Here is a 20299-nt window from a genome sequence, read left to right as displayed (position 1 = left end):
GGTGATCATCAGTTAGATCCATTAAACCTGTAACCTGCCTTCACTGATTGAGCTCACTTTGTTGTTACAAAAAAAAACTTGCATGTCCTCCAAGCGTCACACAACCCAAACGATGTGTTTGCCTGAGCTGTTTTTCGGGAACTCAGAGTCAGCTGCGTCCAGTTCGAGCTTGAGCTGGTTAAGACCACTGACCCTCCAACTGGGCAAGTGCCAATGTCCACTTGGTGACCTGACATCAGGGGGTCCCAAACTCCACCCTCAGAACATGCTAATGCTGCGACTTTCTGAACATGCTTGCCACGAGGAAGCCTGTAGCTTACTTGCACCTGCACAGAACATTTACCTCACCTTTTTCTTATTTCCAATCACCCTTCCCCATGCTCCCCACACCTCAGGCCGCCCTGCTCCTTCGTCCCACAAATATCCCGTTTCTCGCCTTCGAGGAGGCGAGTCTGAGAGTCTGAGATTCGTTCTCCAGTCTCCTCACTTGGCTGCCTCGTGAATTAACCCTTCCTTTGTTGCAAACCTCGGCATCTCAGCAAACCTGGTTCGGTAACGTTATTCTATGGGAAAAGATGCTTCAGTGGCATTTCCATCAATCAATAAGAACATATCGATGCCTATCAATAATCCTATGCTATTTTATTTATTTTAAAAAAATTATTTATTTATTTATTTTTGGCTGCATCGGGTCTTAGCTGCCGCACGCGGGATCTTTCATTGCAGCGCGTGGGCTCTTTGCTGTAGTGCGTGGGCTTCTCTCTAGTTGTGGCCTGCAGGTTTTTCTCTTTTCTGGTTTTGGTGTGCAGGCTCCAGGGTGCATGGGCTCTGTAGTTTGTGGCACACGGGCTCTAGTTGAGGCACGCAGGCTTAGTTGCCCCCCGGCATGTGGGATCTTAGTTCCCTGACCAGGGATGGAACCCGCATCCCCTGCATTGTAAGGCGGATTCATTACCACTGGACCACCAGGGAGGTCCCTTTTTAAAAAACAAAACAACAACAAAAAAAACAAACCTACGCTATTTTAAATGCTATGGGAGATACAAAGAAAGGATTCATCCTGCCTTCTAGGGGACCACATCATTTACTCACTAAATAGAGAACAACACATGGCAGCATAGATGAAACGTGTTCGGCGGGGAAAATTAAATGAGATGCCTGGAAAATAGGTAACTGATGGTATCTGAATCACTGGAGAGACTACTGGAGGAACAAAATTACATTTTATCATCTCAAAAGGAGACAAGCTTTGTTTAGATACTTACGAGGCACACAGGAGCCAAATTTGTCAGGGAATTCAGATATCAAGTCGTCATTGATCCGATCCTTCATGGGGCCCAGAATAATCACTGGTCGGGTATAGTTTACTGCAGAAATGGAAAGGAAGATGCAGATGAGGAGAAAGACTTGGAAACCACTGTGATCCTAAGGCAAAACTGCCAAACAACAAGAACTGGTAAGGGTATTACTTCAGTGGATAAACTGCCCATACAGCCCCACATAGGGAAATTGATGTTTAACACTCAGTTGGCTGAGTCTACTTTCTGGAATTTATCTACTTTCTGGAATGTTTAATACCCAGTGTGTTGGCTGAGTCTACTTTCTGCAGGGAAAAACAACTGCAGTGTCTGTCAAAGAAAAGAAACATTTGGAGAGGTTTTGCTTACTCTAGTTATACCTACACAATGTCAAAACAACTACTGAATTTAGTCAATTGAATGGGAGAAAGAAGATTCCAAAGTAGCTATTTGACCATTGTTTAGGCAATGACTTTAAAAAGTAATCATCTGCAGTAATGACACCTTATGTTTTGCTCTTTGGGTTTTTTTTTGTGTGTGTGTGGTACACGGGCCTCTCACTGTTGTGGCCTCTCCTGTTGCGGAGCACAGGCTCCGGATGCTCAGGCTCAGCGGCCATGGCTCACGGGCCCAGCTGCTCCACGGCATGTGGGATCTTCATGGACCAGGGCACGGACCCGTGTCCCCTGCATCGGCAGGTGGACTCTCAACCACTGCGCCACCAGGGAAGCCCACACCTTATGTTTTTATAATTTCTTTTCCTTAGCTCAAAATACTCTCCATACTCTGCTTGGATTTTCCCAATTCCTTTGTAATCATGGGGTTACAAGGAACTCTAAAGTTCATTCGGTACAATTCCTCCTCTGATGCCATTAGCCTCTGTATAAATTCCTCCCAGGCTTCGGAGCAGCCTAGAAGGTAGCTTATACCTTACGACAGGTCTGCTAAGAAGCCCTTCTTAATACTGAGTGGATGTCAATCTGCATGGAGATTTTATGCATCGATCCTGCACGTGGGGATCTTTATGATTTGGATGTGCTCTTTCCCATCTGGAGGGCAGTTCCATTCTCTTGGGAGCTGTCGTTGCCCACATTCAGCAGGGAAGCTATTTGCTTGGTCACAGGGCCAAAGAGAGAGCACGGTCTGGCCTGGGAACTGCTGACTATTAAGGAGTTTATTTTCCTTAGTCCTTCACTCTTTCCCTTCTGTAATGGTGTCAATCAGGAACCAAAGCATGCTGGGAAACTTACTTTCCTGTCTTGTGACAGGCTCATAAGAAAGAATGAAGTCTTCTTGTCCTCCTGAGAAGAGAAAAAAGGAAAATTACGGTGGACTAACAACCAATCACAAACCACAGCTACAAGTCCTGCTCTGCAACCCAGGAAACAGACCCACTTCAGGGTTAATTTCCCTGCTCTCTCCCTCCTTGAACCATTCCCCAAATCCCTTCACCCTCATAAAGCTGTTTAGCAGTGTTACAGTGCCAGGTGATCGAAAGTCATAAGTCTAAGGAACAACTGGAGGCTGGCTGTCTAAGAGACGGCCTTCCGTCTGACACTGAGAAATGCAGCACTATGGCATCATATCCAGCATTCCTACTTAAAAGGAACCCATTGAGTTCAAGGAGAGGGTCCTTCCAATAGTTTACTGCTACATTACCAGAATTTCTGGACCTTTTATTTCATCTTCTGTTTTATTTCCCAAAGAAGAACATTCAAAAGCAAATGTCTGCTTGTTTCATTTATGAGACAAAAACTTCATCGGCACACACTACAGGGCTCGGAGGATTTTACTCTGTTAATTCATCAAGAAAACGCTGGGTCAATTAAGAAGATAAAAAAATTGAGGAGGACCCTATATCACTGGTTCTAATTGCTGCTAAATCTAGCCTTGAAACTTTGAAAAGAGAAGTAAGGAAGACAATGTAGCATAAGGGTCGGCCCCTTCCAGTGTCATTTGCTATAAGTCTTCTGATTCACGATGAGCCTCAAGTCAACACATAACCATGAAAAGTAAATTGGTTTTAGGCAATTATTTTTTTTAATCATCTATTTTGCCCAGTTGATGAACTAGGCACGAGATTAGTCTGATTCAGCTGCAAAACCAGAAGGCTCTATTCTTTTATTTGCATAGGCCCAGGACCAACTATCTTTTGGTGGGGAAATTGTTTAGGGCTGTTGAAAAGGGCTTTTTGTATGCTTTTCTATAGAGGAGTGTAATATGAGGTACTGTTTCTTGAAACCAAGGGCAATGAGTCTCATTGCTTTATCTCCTCATAGCCCCTGAAACACATTCACAGTCTGTCAAAGTCATGTGCTGCTCCTTCAGAAGTCACAGCCTCGGGTGAGTTAATTTCATAAAAGGAGTTAGTATTACGGACAGTTTTGATAATGACAACTGATTTTGGGAAATTAAGCGATATATGGGTAAAGCTGTGAATTACAGCTGTCTTCCCTGGGGTGGGGTGGCGGGGGGAGTGAGGGTGTCTTACTTTTTCAAGTGTGAGAAATGGCCCCAGGCCTACGTCACATCTTACCTCACCCTCAAGCAGGGCCCACTCTCAGAATGGCACTGCTAGGCTACTTCCTAAAGTCACGGAGAATAGGCATTGGTGCTTCTTCTAAGTGGAACCTACTCATGGCTGCTCCAAAAGTGTTCAGGGAACCTTCCCACATCAGGGCAGGGGTTTGGTATGTGAGGAATCAGATTCGTGATTTTTTTTTTTTTATTCAGGAAAGTGATTCCCTTAAAAAAAAATGAAACGACTAAAATTTACAGAGGCTGGGCCAAAAAAATAATAAAGGTGATTGATTGCTAAGCTCTTGTTATCTAAAGGCTGAGATATGCAGAGGTCATAGGAATTCAGAGGATAAGTGTAAAAATGGTCGGGGAAAAAAGCATAGCTTTAGACATAAAAGCATGGTAGACTAACACTGCAATGCTAGACTAACGTCCAGAGAAATCTCCATGGAACGATTAATATGTGGTAGGAGAATCCTGACCATGGGTTAGATAACAGAGGTTTTAAATATCAGGCGATACTTATGCCTCTGCACCGGACTGGGAACCCCATACCACAGTCACCACTGTGTCCCCAGTACTTAACATAAAGAAAGAGGACAATGAATTTGCATTCTGATTCTAGTGGTAGGAGACAGGATGAGAAATGAAGCCAAAGACAGGTTCTACTTTGTGTTTCTGTCTATACCTTTCATTTTGGGAAGTGTGGTTTTCTCTAAATAAATATAACACCTCATGTTCCCATGGGAATCTCTTTACAATGGCCTTGCAAATCATTCTGATGGGACATTCTAAAGGCAAACCTTAAATAAAATATTTGGTGTCAGTAACTACAATGTGTGATTCAGAAAACTAGGACAAAGCAACATAGCTTTGATTGACTTTGTTAGAACAGAGTTCTGCAGTTCTTCATTTATCCATTGCTTTTTGGTTTACTTCTAACCTACAAAAAGCGCCGGTTCTTGTTCAGAGCAGTAAGACTGGCAGACAGCAGTGACAGCATCCCTTATGTTAAGGCCCATCCCAATTCTGAAGACCCTGTGACAACCAGGGACTATGTAAGGAAGCCTGCAGGGATGCTATGGCAGCTGGTATTACATAATAGCTGTGAACTCAGCACCTGAAACCAATTTTCACTTTCATGTTCAAGAATGAAAAGCCCTAGGGGTAATGGGAGGGAGATTACGAGGTGGAGAAATAAAAAAGCCACAGCAATGAAGGAAAGATGATTCATGTCTGCATAGCACTTTACAGGCTATAAAAGGCTTTCACAGCCATTGCCTCCTATTTTTCACAGCCATTTCTTTTGAGGTAGGTGCTCTGATGATCTCCATCTTACAGATGAAGAAGCTGAGGCTCAGAGATGGGGCCTGTTTCCTCAGTTAGTAAGCAGTAGAGTCAACATTCAAAACTACACCTTTTTTGACTCCTTGTTGAGTATATGGCACTGTCTCAAAAAGGCCAGGGATGGAGAATTCTCTGTGGAGGCTGGGATATAGGGGCAGAACTTACAAATGAACAAACGGTGGGTGGCAGAGAAAGGAGCTGAACCTGGGTCAGAGTCACTGACAGGGCATAAGGTGCTCCATCTGCAAACACCAACTCGTTTTTTTTTTTTAATGCTGCTGTGTCATCTCCATAAAATAGTCATCCTTAGTAGTTTTTCTATCTTTTGCTCAGGAGGTGTCGGCACTCAGAAATAACAGCCGACACAAGGGTACGAACAATTACTTGGTCTTGTTTTGGCAACTGCGTGGCTGGAAAGGGGAGAGTGGCACAGTACTGGGGGTGGATGCCTGCGGCTGGCAGAAACTTAGCAGACACCATTGTAACCATCTCCACGAACACCATCTTTAAACTGGAAGCAAGTCACAGTAAGTGGGATTAGGAGTAAGACCCTAATATGCCCTCATGATAAGGAAAAACAAGTTGTTCTTTTTTAGAACTTTTTCAAAACTAGAAAAGAGAGAGGAGGGAAGTGAAGACCAGTGGCAGGACATTAAATGTTCTAAATTTAGTGTTTAGTGTCGGCACTGGATAAATTATGAAGAATTAACTGGGTTCCTAGAGCCATAGAATGTTAGTGCTAAGAAAGGGTTTGGAGTTCACGTGGTCTACAGGTGGAAAGTCTGTAGCACATGATGACGTCACTCCCCCTTCCGAACGCTCGACATGCACTACAAATCGATCATTGTCCGAATTACTGCTGAGCCTCACTTGGCCTCAATACTTTTCAATACAATTCTTCAGGCAGCTACTACCAGTTGGTCAAAGGGCAATCTTGATTAAAATCTGTTTCTTATATCTCTGTTCTAATCCAAGCTAGTCATTTTACATAGGAGAGAACTGAGGTTCAAAAACGTTCAGGGATTTCTTCAAGGTCACATGGTGAATTAGTGATTCAGTGTCTTCAAAGGATCTTGAGAAGATGTGTTACTATACACAGTGCCCTTAAAATCAGGCTTAGTACATAGTTAATGCTATATAAATATTGCTGCTTGTATTAACTTGATAAGTAGTATGAAATGGTTGAAATGTACTAGATAAAACATGAAGAGGCTTGGATTACAAACTATAGGGAAGAGTGAAAATGTGTAAGTTTCAGAATTAAACTATCTTGATTGGACTTGCAGTGCCATCATATTGGTGAGGTGTATAGCCCTTTGGAACTTCAGCTTCCTCATCTGTAAAACGGGGTATTAATATAAGGTATATCTCATAATTTTGTTGCAGAAATCAAATGAGATAATAATAGATGTAATAAAATTGCTTTGTAAGGACTAAAGAACTAGAGGAAGTATAAGGGCAAAACTTGAGAAGAGTGGAGAAAGGAGAAGAATACGGGCACCATTTTGACTGATTCCAGAGGGAAAGTCTGGGGTCTCCTCATTTCAGTATCTCAATTTCACTCAGATCATTTCTTCAAGATCCTTGTTTTGAAAATCCTACTTAACTGATGAGCACCAATGGGTTAGGAGGATAATCATCAGCTCCCCCATACCCATAATGACATAAAGAGCTTCACTGGGCTTTAAGGAAGGCAGGTCTTCAGCTTGTAGAGATTTGCAAGGCTTGAGATGGCATCTTGCATAATTAGACAATGTGCATTGTAACTAACTACATTTTAGCTGGTGCTCAATATACTTGGACTTCGGAAAAAATAATTATTCTATAATTCTTGAGATGGTGCAGCAAAGGTCTGAGCTACTTATTAGAAACTGAGGTTAGTGTAAATTCATGTGTATGTGTGTGTATCTCAGAAAATATATGAGGCTTTCAAGTAAGGTTGGCACAATCTGTAACTCCAGAATGCAGTGTGGATGGTGCCCCCTGGAGCTGTGAAACACACGGGCCTGGGCTCTTCTTTCTAACCACTGACTATTTTTTTAGCCATTTTGTCCCTGAATGGACATGGAATGGTTCTAAGAGTAAAAAATAACACCTGAACATTAGTGAAAAGAGGTCTTTTTTGTATTTGTCCATACTGCTAGCCACAAAACATAGAAGTTAGTCATAATTACAGCAAAAGCCAGGAATTCAGTAGAAAAATCCAGCCTGGTTTGATTTCAAAATGGCACTTTCATGAAACCGTGTCTGTCCCACGCCTCTGTCCTTTGTCATGCCACTGCTCTTCCTGGAAAGTTTCTTCTTCAACTTACTGAGCTGGCAAGTGCCTCATCTTTCCAAAGCTCAGCTCAAAGGCCCCTTCCTCTTTGAAATCATCTCTGAAGCCCCACTATTCTTGGGCCAGACTTTTATTCTAGAAACAGCCACACTTTGTGCTTTTTTAATATACTGATCTCTCTCTCTCTCTCCCTATACGTGTGCTGAGTTCCAGAGTTCATTGAGATTCATATTGGGTCTTAAGGTGCCTATGAGAGAGCATGACATAGAGCGGATGATGAATGAACTAAAGAATATTCCTCTGTAATTCCTCATATTTCTATCCTGGAGAAAGAAATATCCTTTTTTCCCCTCTAAGCTATGACAAAGGCTCTTCTTACTTTTGTTCATTTGTAAAGAAAACAATTTGAATGGCTAACCTTCTGTACCCTCAGATGAGACCCAAGCCAATATAATTAGACTCCACATTTTCTCTAGTAATATCCTAGAGTCCGGTTCCAACTCTTCTCTCTTCTCATAGATAATTCAAACTGTTTGCAAGTGTTTCCTTTATTCACTCAATAAACATTTATGTGTACTTACTATTTGAGGGTGAAAAGAATTATTGATTTCATCTTGGAGCATTGCAATCAAAAACCTGTCAAACAGCTGAGAGCCTTGGTGCAATTTTTATAACTTAATGATTCTGGGAAGAACATTCCCATCTCTGAAGGAGAAGAGAGGGGCTTCTGAAATACTCTAAAAAAAGATTTCTGAAGGAAAAGGTAGTTCCTATATACTTTCCATAAAAGGAATTAAAGAACAAGATTTGATGTTTTCCCTTTCTCTACCTGTATCTACAGGATGGAAGCACAACACTTAAAAATTGAAAACTGATGCCAAAGAAATTAGGGCCAAGGGTCTCCGTGAAACCCAACAAATAAGTTATATTTTCCTTATACTAAATTGAGGGTACTTCAGGCACAGGGAAGATAATCTTTGGTCACTTCTTAACCAGCCAGGTTCCTTTGTTTTAAAACCAAATGAAGAGATGGGGGAGGCAAATATTTTCCCAACTTGGGATAATCATAAAAGTATAAAAGTAGGAAGAATGTACAAATGTTAAAGATCACGTTAAGAACAAGAATGCTTTAATTCCTTTCATCAGCAGGACTTGTCATTCTGTTGAGGAAGGAAATGAGGGGGTTCTAATATTATTTGGTTGATCAAAGGCATCTCATTACAACTGTTCTTCATTTCGTTCTGTGGTGTGTTTCATCTTCCTCCTCCATCTGTCATCTTTCCTCTTTTGTGCTTTTTTTTTTCTATTTTTCTACCAATCTGATTATCCAAAGCCTTTCTCAAGATCCAGATTGAATTTGTCCACTTCAAGAACACTATTTGACATTCCACCTCAAAAAAGGCATGGTTTTGTAAATTACCATGCGGTAATGGAAAAAAACAAAAATAAAAGCTATTCTATTCTTCTATTCTTGTTTTCAATTAATACAAGCAAAAAGACAAAAAACAAAACAAAACAAAACAAAAAACCCAAAACAGAAACCTCCAACCAATTTCTATCTTGGTAGCTGAGGGTCATATGTATTGCACCTGTAATTTTCTAATCTCCTCAGCAATTGCTTTTTGAGTAACCCGTTTCACTAAGACGTATAAATAAATATTACAGAAATTGCAAGGATCCCAGTAATAACATGCTATTTTAGTCACCAAAAACCTGTACGTGGTAAGAAACCACAAGAACAGATAAAAAGGATGTGCTTGGCATTTGGTGAGTATTTTTATATCACTAAGCAAATGGCTTGAGGTGACCAAACAAACACCAGAAATAAGTTGTAAATAGTTACCTACCTTTTCAGTTAAGCTTTCTGATCCAAGATTTGTTCACTTTTAAACAAAATGTGAGCTCCTTCAACATTAGAGGATGAAACTTTTTCATCTCTTCCCAACCATCAAAATTTAAAGTTAGATAAAACATAGTATCTACCTCAAAATATTAATCAAGGAGAGAAGAGATATATAAGGCTCATGCTCCATTTAAAAGGAACACTGTAATTTATCAGGAATTCTCTTGTAAAGGGGAGCCAGGAACAGAAAGGAAAAGGCAAAATGAGAAGGAAAATAAAACCATGACAACTTTTCAACCTTCCTGCAGGGAGTTTAACTTATTTTGGAGGGCAGAATGTCAGAATCCACCAAGTTGAACTTTACTCCCACCTTCTCTAGGAAAATTGCATCATCAGGCCACAGCCAACTGAGGTTGGAGTCGTTTATTAGCAAGACTGCTACCTCTCGCACAAATCACATGAGTCCACCCACGGCCCTAGTGTCTTTGGTATCTTTCCACATCAGATGATGATTTCATTTCAAGCCATTTGCTTTGGATGAGGATGATAAAGGGCAGCAATTGAAAAACAACGACAGCAAAAATCTGAAATGCACACCACAGGCAAAGGGGCAATTGCAAAGAAAAGAATCACAAACCAAAGCAATAACTTACGGTAGCTACTTTCGCTATCGCTGGCATTAGAAGAAGCATGTTCTGCAAGAACAGCACAGCAAATTAAGGAGATACCAAGCATTGGAGAGCAGCCAGAACTTAAAGGAATACCATGCAAGGCTACTAGAAATGTGTGCGAAAGGCAAGTAAGAGGCCGTAGAGGAGACGCATTAAGAAAACTCAGAGAAGATGAAGATGAAAACTTTATCTCTGTTTTCCAGGAAGCTACTACTTGATTGCTGTATCTTCTTTTTTAGCAAACAGTAAACTATGTTTAATTATAAAAAATGCATAATGTCCATCTAAGCACTTTTCTTTTTATGAATACTTTGACCCATTCATGTTGCTCTGATTTTCCAGATTCTTGTTACAAAGGTCAATGTCTCTCAACTGGATGTTCTTGACTATAAATTCAAGAGATTCTGGTATGCAGGGACTGTTTTCTTGCAGGCTTTTTGTTGCTCTATTTTGCCTTTAGGTATTTTGCAGGAATATTGCATTTCAAATTGCCAATCGATCCCTGGAATCCCTTGAATTTTATTTTTATTTAAATACTTCCTAAACTAATTCACAAGATGAAAGGGACTGTTGAAGCACCTTCCTGCTTCAGTGAGTGTGTAGGAAATCTTGGAGGAAGAAATGAGTCACTGAAAAATGTTTTATGAGTCAGTTCAATATTTCCTTATTTTTATTTTAAGATTCTTGCTTGGATAGCTATTAGGTTCTGGAGGAATGGAACAGGCAGAAGATAAACAGTCTGATACTAAGCACAGGTTCTGGCACGAAGTATGTTTTTAATTCATGTTGAATGACTGCACAAGTATAGGGTGATATTTCATAAAAACACAGTTTAACTAGCATAACAGGGACGTATTGGTTATGTGCCAGAATTAGGGCTTTACTTCCAAAATCACTTCCTTTCATCTGTACTATTTATTAAGCTATAGAAGATAAATTCATCAACTTACTAACTTCTTTGTATATCAGGCTAATTGAATGAAGAATACGTGACTATTTGATTTCTGAAGCTCATTAGCAATGAATTCAGCTTTTTAAAAAGTGACAACTGTTGTACATCTTTAGAAAAAAGGAAAAGAATATAGAACGTTATTCTCTAACAGTTAAAAAAAGTGCTTTAAAATGTATTTGCTGTTATAGATTCTTGGATGGATTAGTTTTCATTTTTTAGCTTTATTAAGATATAACTGACAAATAAAATTGTAATATATTTTAAAGTGTACTGTGTGATGATGTGATACATGTGAACATTGTGAAAGGACTTCCACAGTTGTTAGTTAACACATCCTAGATGGGTTAATTTCAGAGCATGAAACTAATGAAAATCAAAGCATGGGTTAAATTCACCCAAATCATTCCTCTTTGTATGGGTGTTTGACCAGAACTGCATTACTAATTTAGGTACATATGTTACAAGTGCAAAGAGGCACTAGGGAAAGAAGTGTGGATGGATTAGTGCATATTTGTTTTTTGTTACTGAAAAGAAAGTCTAAGTACACACCCAACAATGGCATATCTTCACATGTGTGATTATCACAAGTACCTTGACTTGAAGATGACAGGTTTTTGTTTTGTTTTCGATTTTTACTTTTAAAATAATTTAGAATGAAGCTACACTATAGAAATTTAGAACCATGCAGTGTTTTATTTAACGACCAATCTCTCTTAACATCAAGATACTGTTTAACAGAATTTTTCCATTTTGTAGGTAAAAAGAAATAAAAAATATGTTCCAGCTAAAGTCCAAATTATGGCTACCAGTAGTGTTAACTGGCAAATAACTTTACCTAGTGAAATCTGTTCAATTTTTAAAGAGTAAACAAGGGCTTCCCTGGTGGCGCAGTGGTTGGGAGTCCGCCTGCCGATGCAGGGGACGCGGGTTCGTGCCCCGGTTCGGGAGGATCCCGCATGCCACGGAGCGGCTGGGCCCCTGAGCCATGGCCGCTGAGCCTGCGCGTCTGGAGCCTGTGCTCCGCAATGGGAGAGGCCACAGCAGTGAGAGGCCCACGTACCGCAAAAAAAAAAAAAAAAAAAAAAAAAAAAAAGAGTAAACAAACCTTTGGATTTCAAAGGGCATCATTCTAGATATAAAAAGGCATAACATATTTTTGACTCTCCAATAGCAACTACTTTTTAGTGATGTTCATATTAATAATATATTAAAATGCTCCCCACCCCCACTGAAAATTTAAGAAATTCTCTCGGGTGGTACTTGATGCTATCCAGATACTGTTGAAATCAATATTTGAATTTCAGCCACCAATTCAAGAAAAATTTCATGACATATTCCATACAGAGACTCAAAGATAAAGTTTTCATCTTTAAGGAGATCAGTAGTTACTCTTGGTCAGATTTTGTTTTCTAAACATACATATCTAAAAAAAAAAAGAGTCCAAATTAACAATTTGAAGGATGACGGGTATCATTACGCAGGGTTATATAACCAGCTCTTGAAAACAAAGTCCAGCTCAATGTTATTTTGTTTTATAGAAACGAAATGAACAGCTTCTAAAAATATTGCCCACAGCTGTTAAATTAAAACAAAAGAAAACAAACAAAAATGAACATGTGATACAGCTGCAAAAGACACAAAACTGTTCTTAGTTCATTGATGCCTAGACAATGGAGTTAATATTAAAGAAAGAAAAATCATAGTATAGTATATTAATACACAGAATTATTATTTTTTATTAGTGCAATGGGACACAGAGTAAAGGCATTAATAACTAGAAAATTTTAAAGTTTAATATATTTTTCTTTCCACTCTAAACCGTAAAATGAAGATCTGGTTATGCAATGCAGCTAATAAATCACTGATAGAAAAACATATTAATACATATCTAAAACTTTATCATACAAACACTTCAAGCAGGATCACCGCAAGTCAGAAAAAAAAATCAGTCAAAGTTAATAGCAAAGAATTATTCATGGAAGATCAAATAGCTTAATATTTACTTTTTGAGAATGCATGTTCCTTTTGACTATAACACAGCTCCTTTACCAATAGCAAAGTACAACCCAATTATGGAATTTGGCAAGGTCATTAAGTATGTCTGGGGGAAAAGCCAGAAGAAAGAATATAAAATACATTTCTGCTTTCCTGTTCTAGAGCATTTAACTCGCCCTTTCTTTCAACATGGCTTCTTGCTCCCTGGGAGGTATCAGGCGGCAGAGCAAGGGATGCCACGGCGGCATCAAGACCATGCTGGTCACAGCACGCAGTCAGAAAGGGAAGGTGTGAACTGCAACGTAAGTTACAGTGCCTGAGACACTTTGCTTTTAAATGCTGACATGCAGAACAAAACGGCTGAAAATTGCTTTGTAGGAGCATTCACAGCTAGGTAACAAATAAAACTTGTATCTTGTGCATGCTAGGAGTGAAAGGCCCTCGAGAAAAGGAACAAAAGCGAAACTCAAAAGGAAAGAAAAAGAAAAGAAAAGTTACAGTGACCATTCCTGGGAACTTACTCAGAGTCTTTGTTCCATAACCGTCGTCACCTAATCCGGGGATGTCCTGCATGGAAGTCCCCAGAGAGAGCAATGAGAGAGGGAGAACAGCCACGGAAGAGGAAGGAAGAAGTCAGTGGAGTTGAAATGGATACTACCATGACAGACCGTGTTGCCTGAGCAATCTGGATCCCATGCTCTCTTCTTCTGAAACAACTTTCACCCCAAACTCCCTGGACTGAGACTCAAGGATTCGTAAAGTAACTCGAAAGGTTTAAGCAGAAGATTGTTATGAAAAAGAGAAAGGGTCAGCAGATGTCATTTTTGCCCACTGTCAGTATTGCCACAGCAACGTACCACTGAGAGCGATGATCCCCTCCAAGTTTCATGGCCAATTCTTAGTCTGAGCATCCACCCAATACAAGCTCACTGCTCAGTAAGGAAGTGCTTAATATTTGTTGGGAGGGAAAGAGTGAACAAATGCTAGTAATCAATAAAGGGAATTTAATCACTCCCAGTTAGCTAGCATTCCGAAACAATATACGTGGCAATGGAATCTAATATTTCTGTCCAGAAAAGAATTTGTCTCGAGCCCTCGGAGAGTTGCATGATAGAAAACGCAAACCAGACCCAGTCCTGGTCACAGATAAATGCTGTTTGGAAGCAAAGTCCCTGCTTCCTTAGGTCCCTCTCCAATGCGTTCTGCAAAGAAGAGCTCCATCCAGGGAAGGATCCAGACTGCAGCCAAACACTGGTCACAGTAGTAAGCCCTGACCTGCCTGCCTGCCATGTTTGTTTGCCTAGGCGTGTGGCGTGGGGGAGCCTACATCATGCGTGTTGCCCGTGAAGGATTTTTTTCTCTTGTGTTGCAGGTGACATTCTCTTCGAGAAGCTACTTACGTTCAGGATCACTGGTTTCCTGCTCACTCTGCTCCTTGTTCTTGTAGAATGGGAATTTTCGTGAAAAGATGAAGCTCTTTTTACGCTTGTCATTGAATGACTGTGAAGGAGAAAAGGCATGGGGCAAAAACAGGGGACGTCTAATTGTTGTCACACTCATGCTGACAAAACAACTAGTTTGTAAAAGCAGAGAGAGCTGTAGTGACGCAAGTGGATAGTCTAAAGGGGTGTGGGAGGGTCCCTAAAGGCAGAGTTTAGTTTCCAGGAGTGTAAATTCTGAAAAATGACACCTTGGAAAAACTGTCTCCTAATTAAAAGGCAGGTAAATGACGATGGGGGAAATGAATATTAAATTGGAAGTAGAAGACCCTCTGTCTGGCTCTGTAACTTGCTAGTTCATCACCTTAGACAGGTAACTGAATCTCTTTGAACCTCAGTATCTACTTCATCTGCATACTGAGGATCATGACAGCAGCTCTTAGGTTGTGAGACTCATGTAAGGCAGTATAAAGTGCTATACAAATGTTATATTTATAATCATCATTATCATCAGGTAGAAAAGACTTTACTACAGATGCTAGACACATCAGTGTCTAGATGTCTTTTTAAATAACTGGAATTTGAGTTACTTCAGCTTGAATTTAATTAAAACCTCAGAGATGTGTGTGGATTTATGATATATGATTATTTAGTTCCCACACAGATATATGATAATTACAGTATTATATTTTCATTCAAAAGAGATTTTAAAGATAATTGAGCTCCAAGCCCTCACTTGTAGACAGGGGGCCAGAGGCACAGAGAGGCTGAGTCCCTTGCCAATATCACAGAGCTAGCTGGTGACAGTCAAGACACCATCAACCAAAATCTATTAAAATTACTGCTAAAGAGGTATTAACTTGATATTCACTCAAGCAAGGGAGATATAACGGTCATTTATCTATATTCTGATATGACAAGAAATAATGGAAGAAGCGCTGTCCTTAAAAATGTAAACCACTCCATTAGCTTAAATGAGGTGGAATTTAAAATAATACAGATAGGCATAACAGAATACCTGTATCAGAACTTACTCATTTAAGTGAATATCAGATGTTTGCCTAAAAGACTTCTTAAGAAAATTTCATTTATTCCCACTGTTGCTGTTATGTAAATGCTACCTGCGGTTCTTCTTTGGGAAACATGTTCTTAATCATTTTATAGGCTATAAGCCATGCAAGTCTTGGTAATTTCATATTGACGTATCATTTTAAAAACATGTTTTGCCAGCTTATTTGACTGACTTGGCTCTGAGGGTCTCTCTCCAAGAGACAAGATTTGTTACCACACAGGTATTAGTGTGACAAAGACTGAAGGTAATTTGACAAGGGGTATTCTAAAACGGTTTTAGCAATGACAGCTGATAGGAATAAATGCAGAGATAGCAAGGTGACTACTTGGAAAAAACAGCACTTGTTTGGATATTTTGGCCCATTGGCGGGAATCAGTTATGTGCTCTTATGAATTTGATGCTTGACAAAATGGTATAAATAACTTATTTTCTTTGTATACTCATGCACTCCTATGTCTAATATCCATTTTGGTAGTCATGCTCATTTAGGAAATATTAAAGTATTAAAATGTTGGCGCTGTCATTCAGTAATTCATTACTTTTTTAGTTACTAGGAAATTTCACCAAAGTCAGTTGAGCTTAATTTTATGTACTATTAAGAAGGCTTTAAGAAAACCAATAAATCAAATATTTAATAAATCCTGAAATTAGGCGACACATTTTGTACTTCATATTCAAGAACTAGAAACATATTCTCAGGGAAAAAAAGAAGTATCACTTCAGAATTTATTACTCTGCTGACAGCACTTGTGTTCAATATAGTTTTATCATAATTTGTAATTGAGGGATTGGTGTCCAAAGACAAGGCTGGGAACTACCCCCCAAATTTTCCCAGTTAAAAAATGGTAAGTCCTTAAAGGAACATTAAATATTCTTGCATCACTCCAGTTTCATGCCACTTTTACATTTCAAGCATATTTAACTTCAGTAACTGAAAATAAAAGAAAAAAAATATCATGTAAGAATTAATGACACGTGATATTGCAAGATATGTTAGACATTTAACTCCAACGTTATGGATGGCTTGTCATGCAAAAAAAAAACACTTACATATTTTCATGCAAATACAAAACAATGCCAGGAGGAATAAAGCCTGGGGTTAAAATGTAGACATGAATGCACAATGTGGAGGCCTTTGAGAGCCATATGGGGCCGCATGCAAACCACATCGTTTAAATTGTCTCTTGGGGTCAAAGAAAAATGAAAATGTGTTGTTTGTGATTCATTCTTTTATCTTTTCAAAGCAAGGACTGTAATGTGTTAACATTTCCCAAGTATGAAAATGTTGTGTATCATGAGTCATCTGATTGGGACATCATAATATTTAGCACCACACTTTTTAAAAGAACAGAAAATGCATAATAATTCCTCAAAAATAAAATTATCTAACATATCAGTCTATTACCGAAAGCCACTTTGTACTGGAGTTAAAGAAAAGGTAATGGAATCATTCATTGGTGGTCACATTGCCTTACATTTATGGACACAAAACCAAATCACAACTTCCCTTCACACGCACAGATTTAAAAGTCACACATTTAAGGTCTTAGTTAAACATTTCAACTAGAAGAGGTTATATGTGGTTTATGGTGCTCTAATCTATTCTTTATTTTGTTAGACATGTATAATACCAATATATAAGCTTTTGTTTTCATTGCTGTTATTTTTTTATTTTAATTTAGAAAAGAAAAATCTGTTACACGAGTGTTAGGTGAGAATAATAAATCAGCACTTTTACTATTCATGGAACACATCGTTCTAAAGCAACTGAAGGCTAACCTACAGCTCTATTAATCATACTTGATCAGTGCTATTTTCCTCTACATTACAGTATCTTAAATTCCAATCCATTGTCTTCATGGCAGAAAACTTCTTTGAGCAGAGATTTTGAAAATACCAATCACATGTGGCAAGTGGAAAGCTGGCATATCTAAGAATTCCATTGTGGAATTTGACCTGGATTATTGAGTTCTTATGAACAAAAATGGTAAAAAGAACAAGTAACATTTGCTGAGCACTTATTATGTGCCAGGCTTGGTTCTAAAGGCTCTGCATATGCGAATCTCCACACTAACTTCATGAGGTTGGTACCATCATTATTCTCACATTACAGATGAGGAAACTAAAGTTTACAAATCTTCTGTTACTTGCCCAGAGTCACACAGTTGGTGAGCAGTAAAGTTAGAATCTGAATTTGCAAATATTCCTGGCTGCAAATATTGCTGTTCTTAGAGCAAGAAAAGTTTCTGTAACTCAAGCCTGTTTCAAGTTTATATTTAAAATCATTAGCATCTGACTTTCTTAAGTGACACTGTAATCTGTCTTCTTTCCCACAGCTTCACTGCTTGGCAATTATTTATTTAAGCCATCAGATGCTATTGGCTTCAACAATATTTTTGTGGGATATCCTGCTACAATTTTTTGAGACCCTTTCATGTTTCTGAGGGTTCTATTCTATTGTACTTGTTTTTAAATAATGTACAAAAATAAAGTAAAAAAATTTCAGTGGGACAGTTTATGAATGGCTTTTAAAAGGTAAGTGCCCATGAGGGGCAAATTTATAGACAAAGTAGATTAGTGGTTGGTTGGGGCTGAGTGAGGGTAAGGGGTACAGAGAATGGGAAGTGACAGCTAATGCGTATAGTGTTAGTATTAGGAGAGATGAAAATGTTCTAAAATTAGATTGTGGTGATGGTTGCATAACCCTATGAATATACTAAACAACAGTGAATTGGACACTTTAAGTCTGTGAATTGTATACTATGTGAATTATATCTCAATAAGGTCTTAAAAAATGAAAAAAACCCCTCTCCCTAACCTCTACACTATGGGATGAAAGCAAACAATCACAGCATGTTTTAAATTTTACTTGGTGTAAATATATTTTATCTTTAATTGAATGAGAGGAAACCTCCCTCCACAACCCTTGCAATCAATCAGATACACATGCCTTGTTTATCTGATTCTGTTGTGTGTCTGTTAAATGAATACCTTTCATGTTGTGACAGACATCAGAACACTCATTCCAGGAGTCAGCATATTATTACTGTCACTCAGAAGTTGCCAAGTTGTTAGGTCAAATGGCACAAAATTGTGCAGCCTGACCCCAGAATGTAATGGCATTGGTGAACTGGTTTAAGGTAAAATACACGCTTCATGAAGAAAAGAAACAAAACAAAAAACTCAAATTGCTCCTTCTCCCACCCAAATCCCATGTCTTTAAAGACACGAGTGAATCTTGATGTGTTTTTATCCTTTTCGTTCAGAAAACTTTAAAACGAGGGGCATTTTAAAGTTTTTCTTCTTCGTGTTCTATTTTTTCAAGCTTCAAATGTTTCATAGTTCTAAAAAGCCACATTCAAGATATGAATGTTCTCTGGGCAGAATTTGATTTAAATGTATACTGAGCTCATATACACCTTTTTCTGTGACCTCTTTGATCTCTTATAAATGTTCCTTTCCTCTTCATTCTTGTCTCTCCTCCTCTAAAATAATTGTGTTCCCTTTGGAAGGTTGTTATATATAAGTTTGGGCCACCACTTTGTATTATACACATCATGTTTTCATACAGAAAAAAAGAGAAGTTTTAAACAAGAGAGGTCCAAAAACAAGTAACAATGAAACAAAGAGGTTGTTAAAGGAAAGACAAGAGTTGGCCTGAAATATGTCTGTTTTAGAAACGTGTCTGAATGCATGTGTGTCTGTAACAGTGTCCCAGGGTTCTGTTTGCAAGGCTAATGAATTAATGCATCTAGGCACTGAGCATCAATGGCTGGTAACATCATATACACAAAAAGACAATCAGATGAATGTGCTTCCTGATGGGAAAACAAAATATTACCACAAAGTAGTTCTGTAAACCTCTACTCTCAAAAGAAAAGGAAAGAAAACCCTCCCTTGCCAATGAGTCTGAATCTAACCAAACCTCTAGATCCAACTACCAGTTTACAGAAATAAAGAGGACAGAGAAACCTGCTAAATTATACTACAAAGAAAATCTGGAGCAAACTCTATAAGACAAATGACCTGGTTTCTTAAATATAAAAATGGAAACAAAAACAAAAAAAATGGGGGAAAACATATAAATCAGAAGAGAACTAAGAGGGATCAACCAATTGCAATAGATTTCACTTCTGGTTCAAGCAAAGAAATTGTATAATAAAGAAACAAAAAAGCATTTATGATACTTATGAGTCAATTTAAGACCTGAAATAGATAGAATATTAATCCAATAATTATTAATTTTTAAGTGTGATAAATGGCATTGTGGTCATGCCATATTTAAGTAGTTACAGTTGAAATGATATAACGCATTGAATTTGCTTCAAAAAAATATGGGAGAAACATAGTACTCTGACTACTTACCCTCAGAATATATTCTAAAGATAGAATTGTAAAGAAATTTTGAACTTCACTTAGGAGGCTTATTGTCGGTTGAATTCTGAAACTATTTGGTGTGTGAGTAAAGAGCAAGTGAGTAAAACACACCGATGCTGTGAAACAAGGTTATCCTTGTGAAAGAAGGGTAAGGTACAATCATGGAATGAAGTAAGGAGAGGAAAAATCTTATGATGGTAAAGAGTAATTAGAAGCATCTGTTATAAATTTATGATTTTTCTAAACAAATTTATTTTTCTTTCTCTGCCCATTAAAGGAGGCTAGATGTAATGATATCCCAGAAGCAAAAAGCACACCTGGTGCTCAGATTTTGTTTTCTAAATACCATTTCCTACAAAAAAGAGCTAGGTTTTTGTTTTCTTTTTGAGAAATGGCTGATTCCATGAGCAGGTAAAGTAAAAGGCAAGTCTGAAACATTCTGTTGGACTGGAAAGTAAAAAGTACTAAACATAAACACAAAAATAACACAAAATTTAGAAAACCTAG

At 38.5% G+C, this 20299-nt stretch overlaps 1 protein-coding gene across 5 annotated transcripts in view; it reads right to left on the bottom strand.

Moving 5' to 3' along the window:
* The window catches only part of DLG2 (discs large MAGUK scaffold protein 2), a 1227261-nt gene that overhangs the window by 11957 nt on the left and 1195005 nt on the right, over positions 1–20299 (bottom strand). For 4 of the 5 annotated variants that reach the window (XM_082627349.1, XM_082627348.1, XM_082627350.1 and 1 more), the window contains 3 exons: positions 14305–14404; positions 2549–2599; positions 1266–1367 (listed from right to left, as the gene is read on the bottom strand). In XM_082627349.1, coding sequence (XP_082483475.1) covers positions 1266–1367; positions 2549–2599; positions 14305–14404 — 253 coding nt within the window. Of the gene's footprint in view, positions 1–1265; positions 1368–2548; positions 2600–14304; positions 14405–16293; positions 16347–20299 lie in introns of those variants that run through there. The other variant, XM_082627351.1, reaches the window with a different exon arrangement.

Source organism: Mesoplodon mirus (assembly GCF_964341445.2).
Source record: "Mesoplodon mirus genome assembly, chromosome: 7".
NCBI lineage: Eukaryota > Metazoa > Chordata > Mammalia > Artiodactyla > Ziphiidae > Mesoplodon > Mesoplodon mirus.
This window is presented reverse-complemented; position numbering and strand designations above follow the sequence as displayed.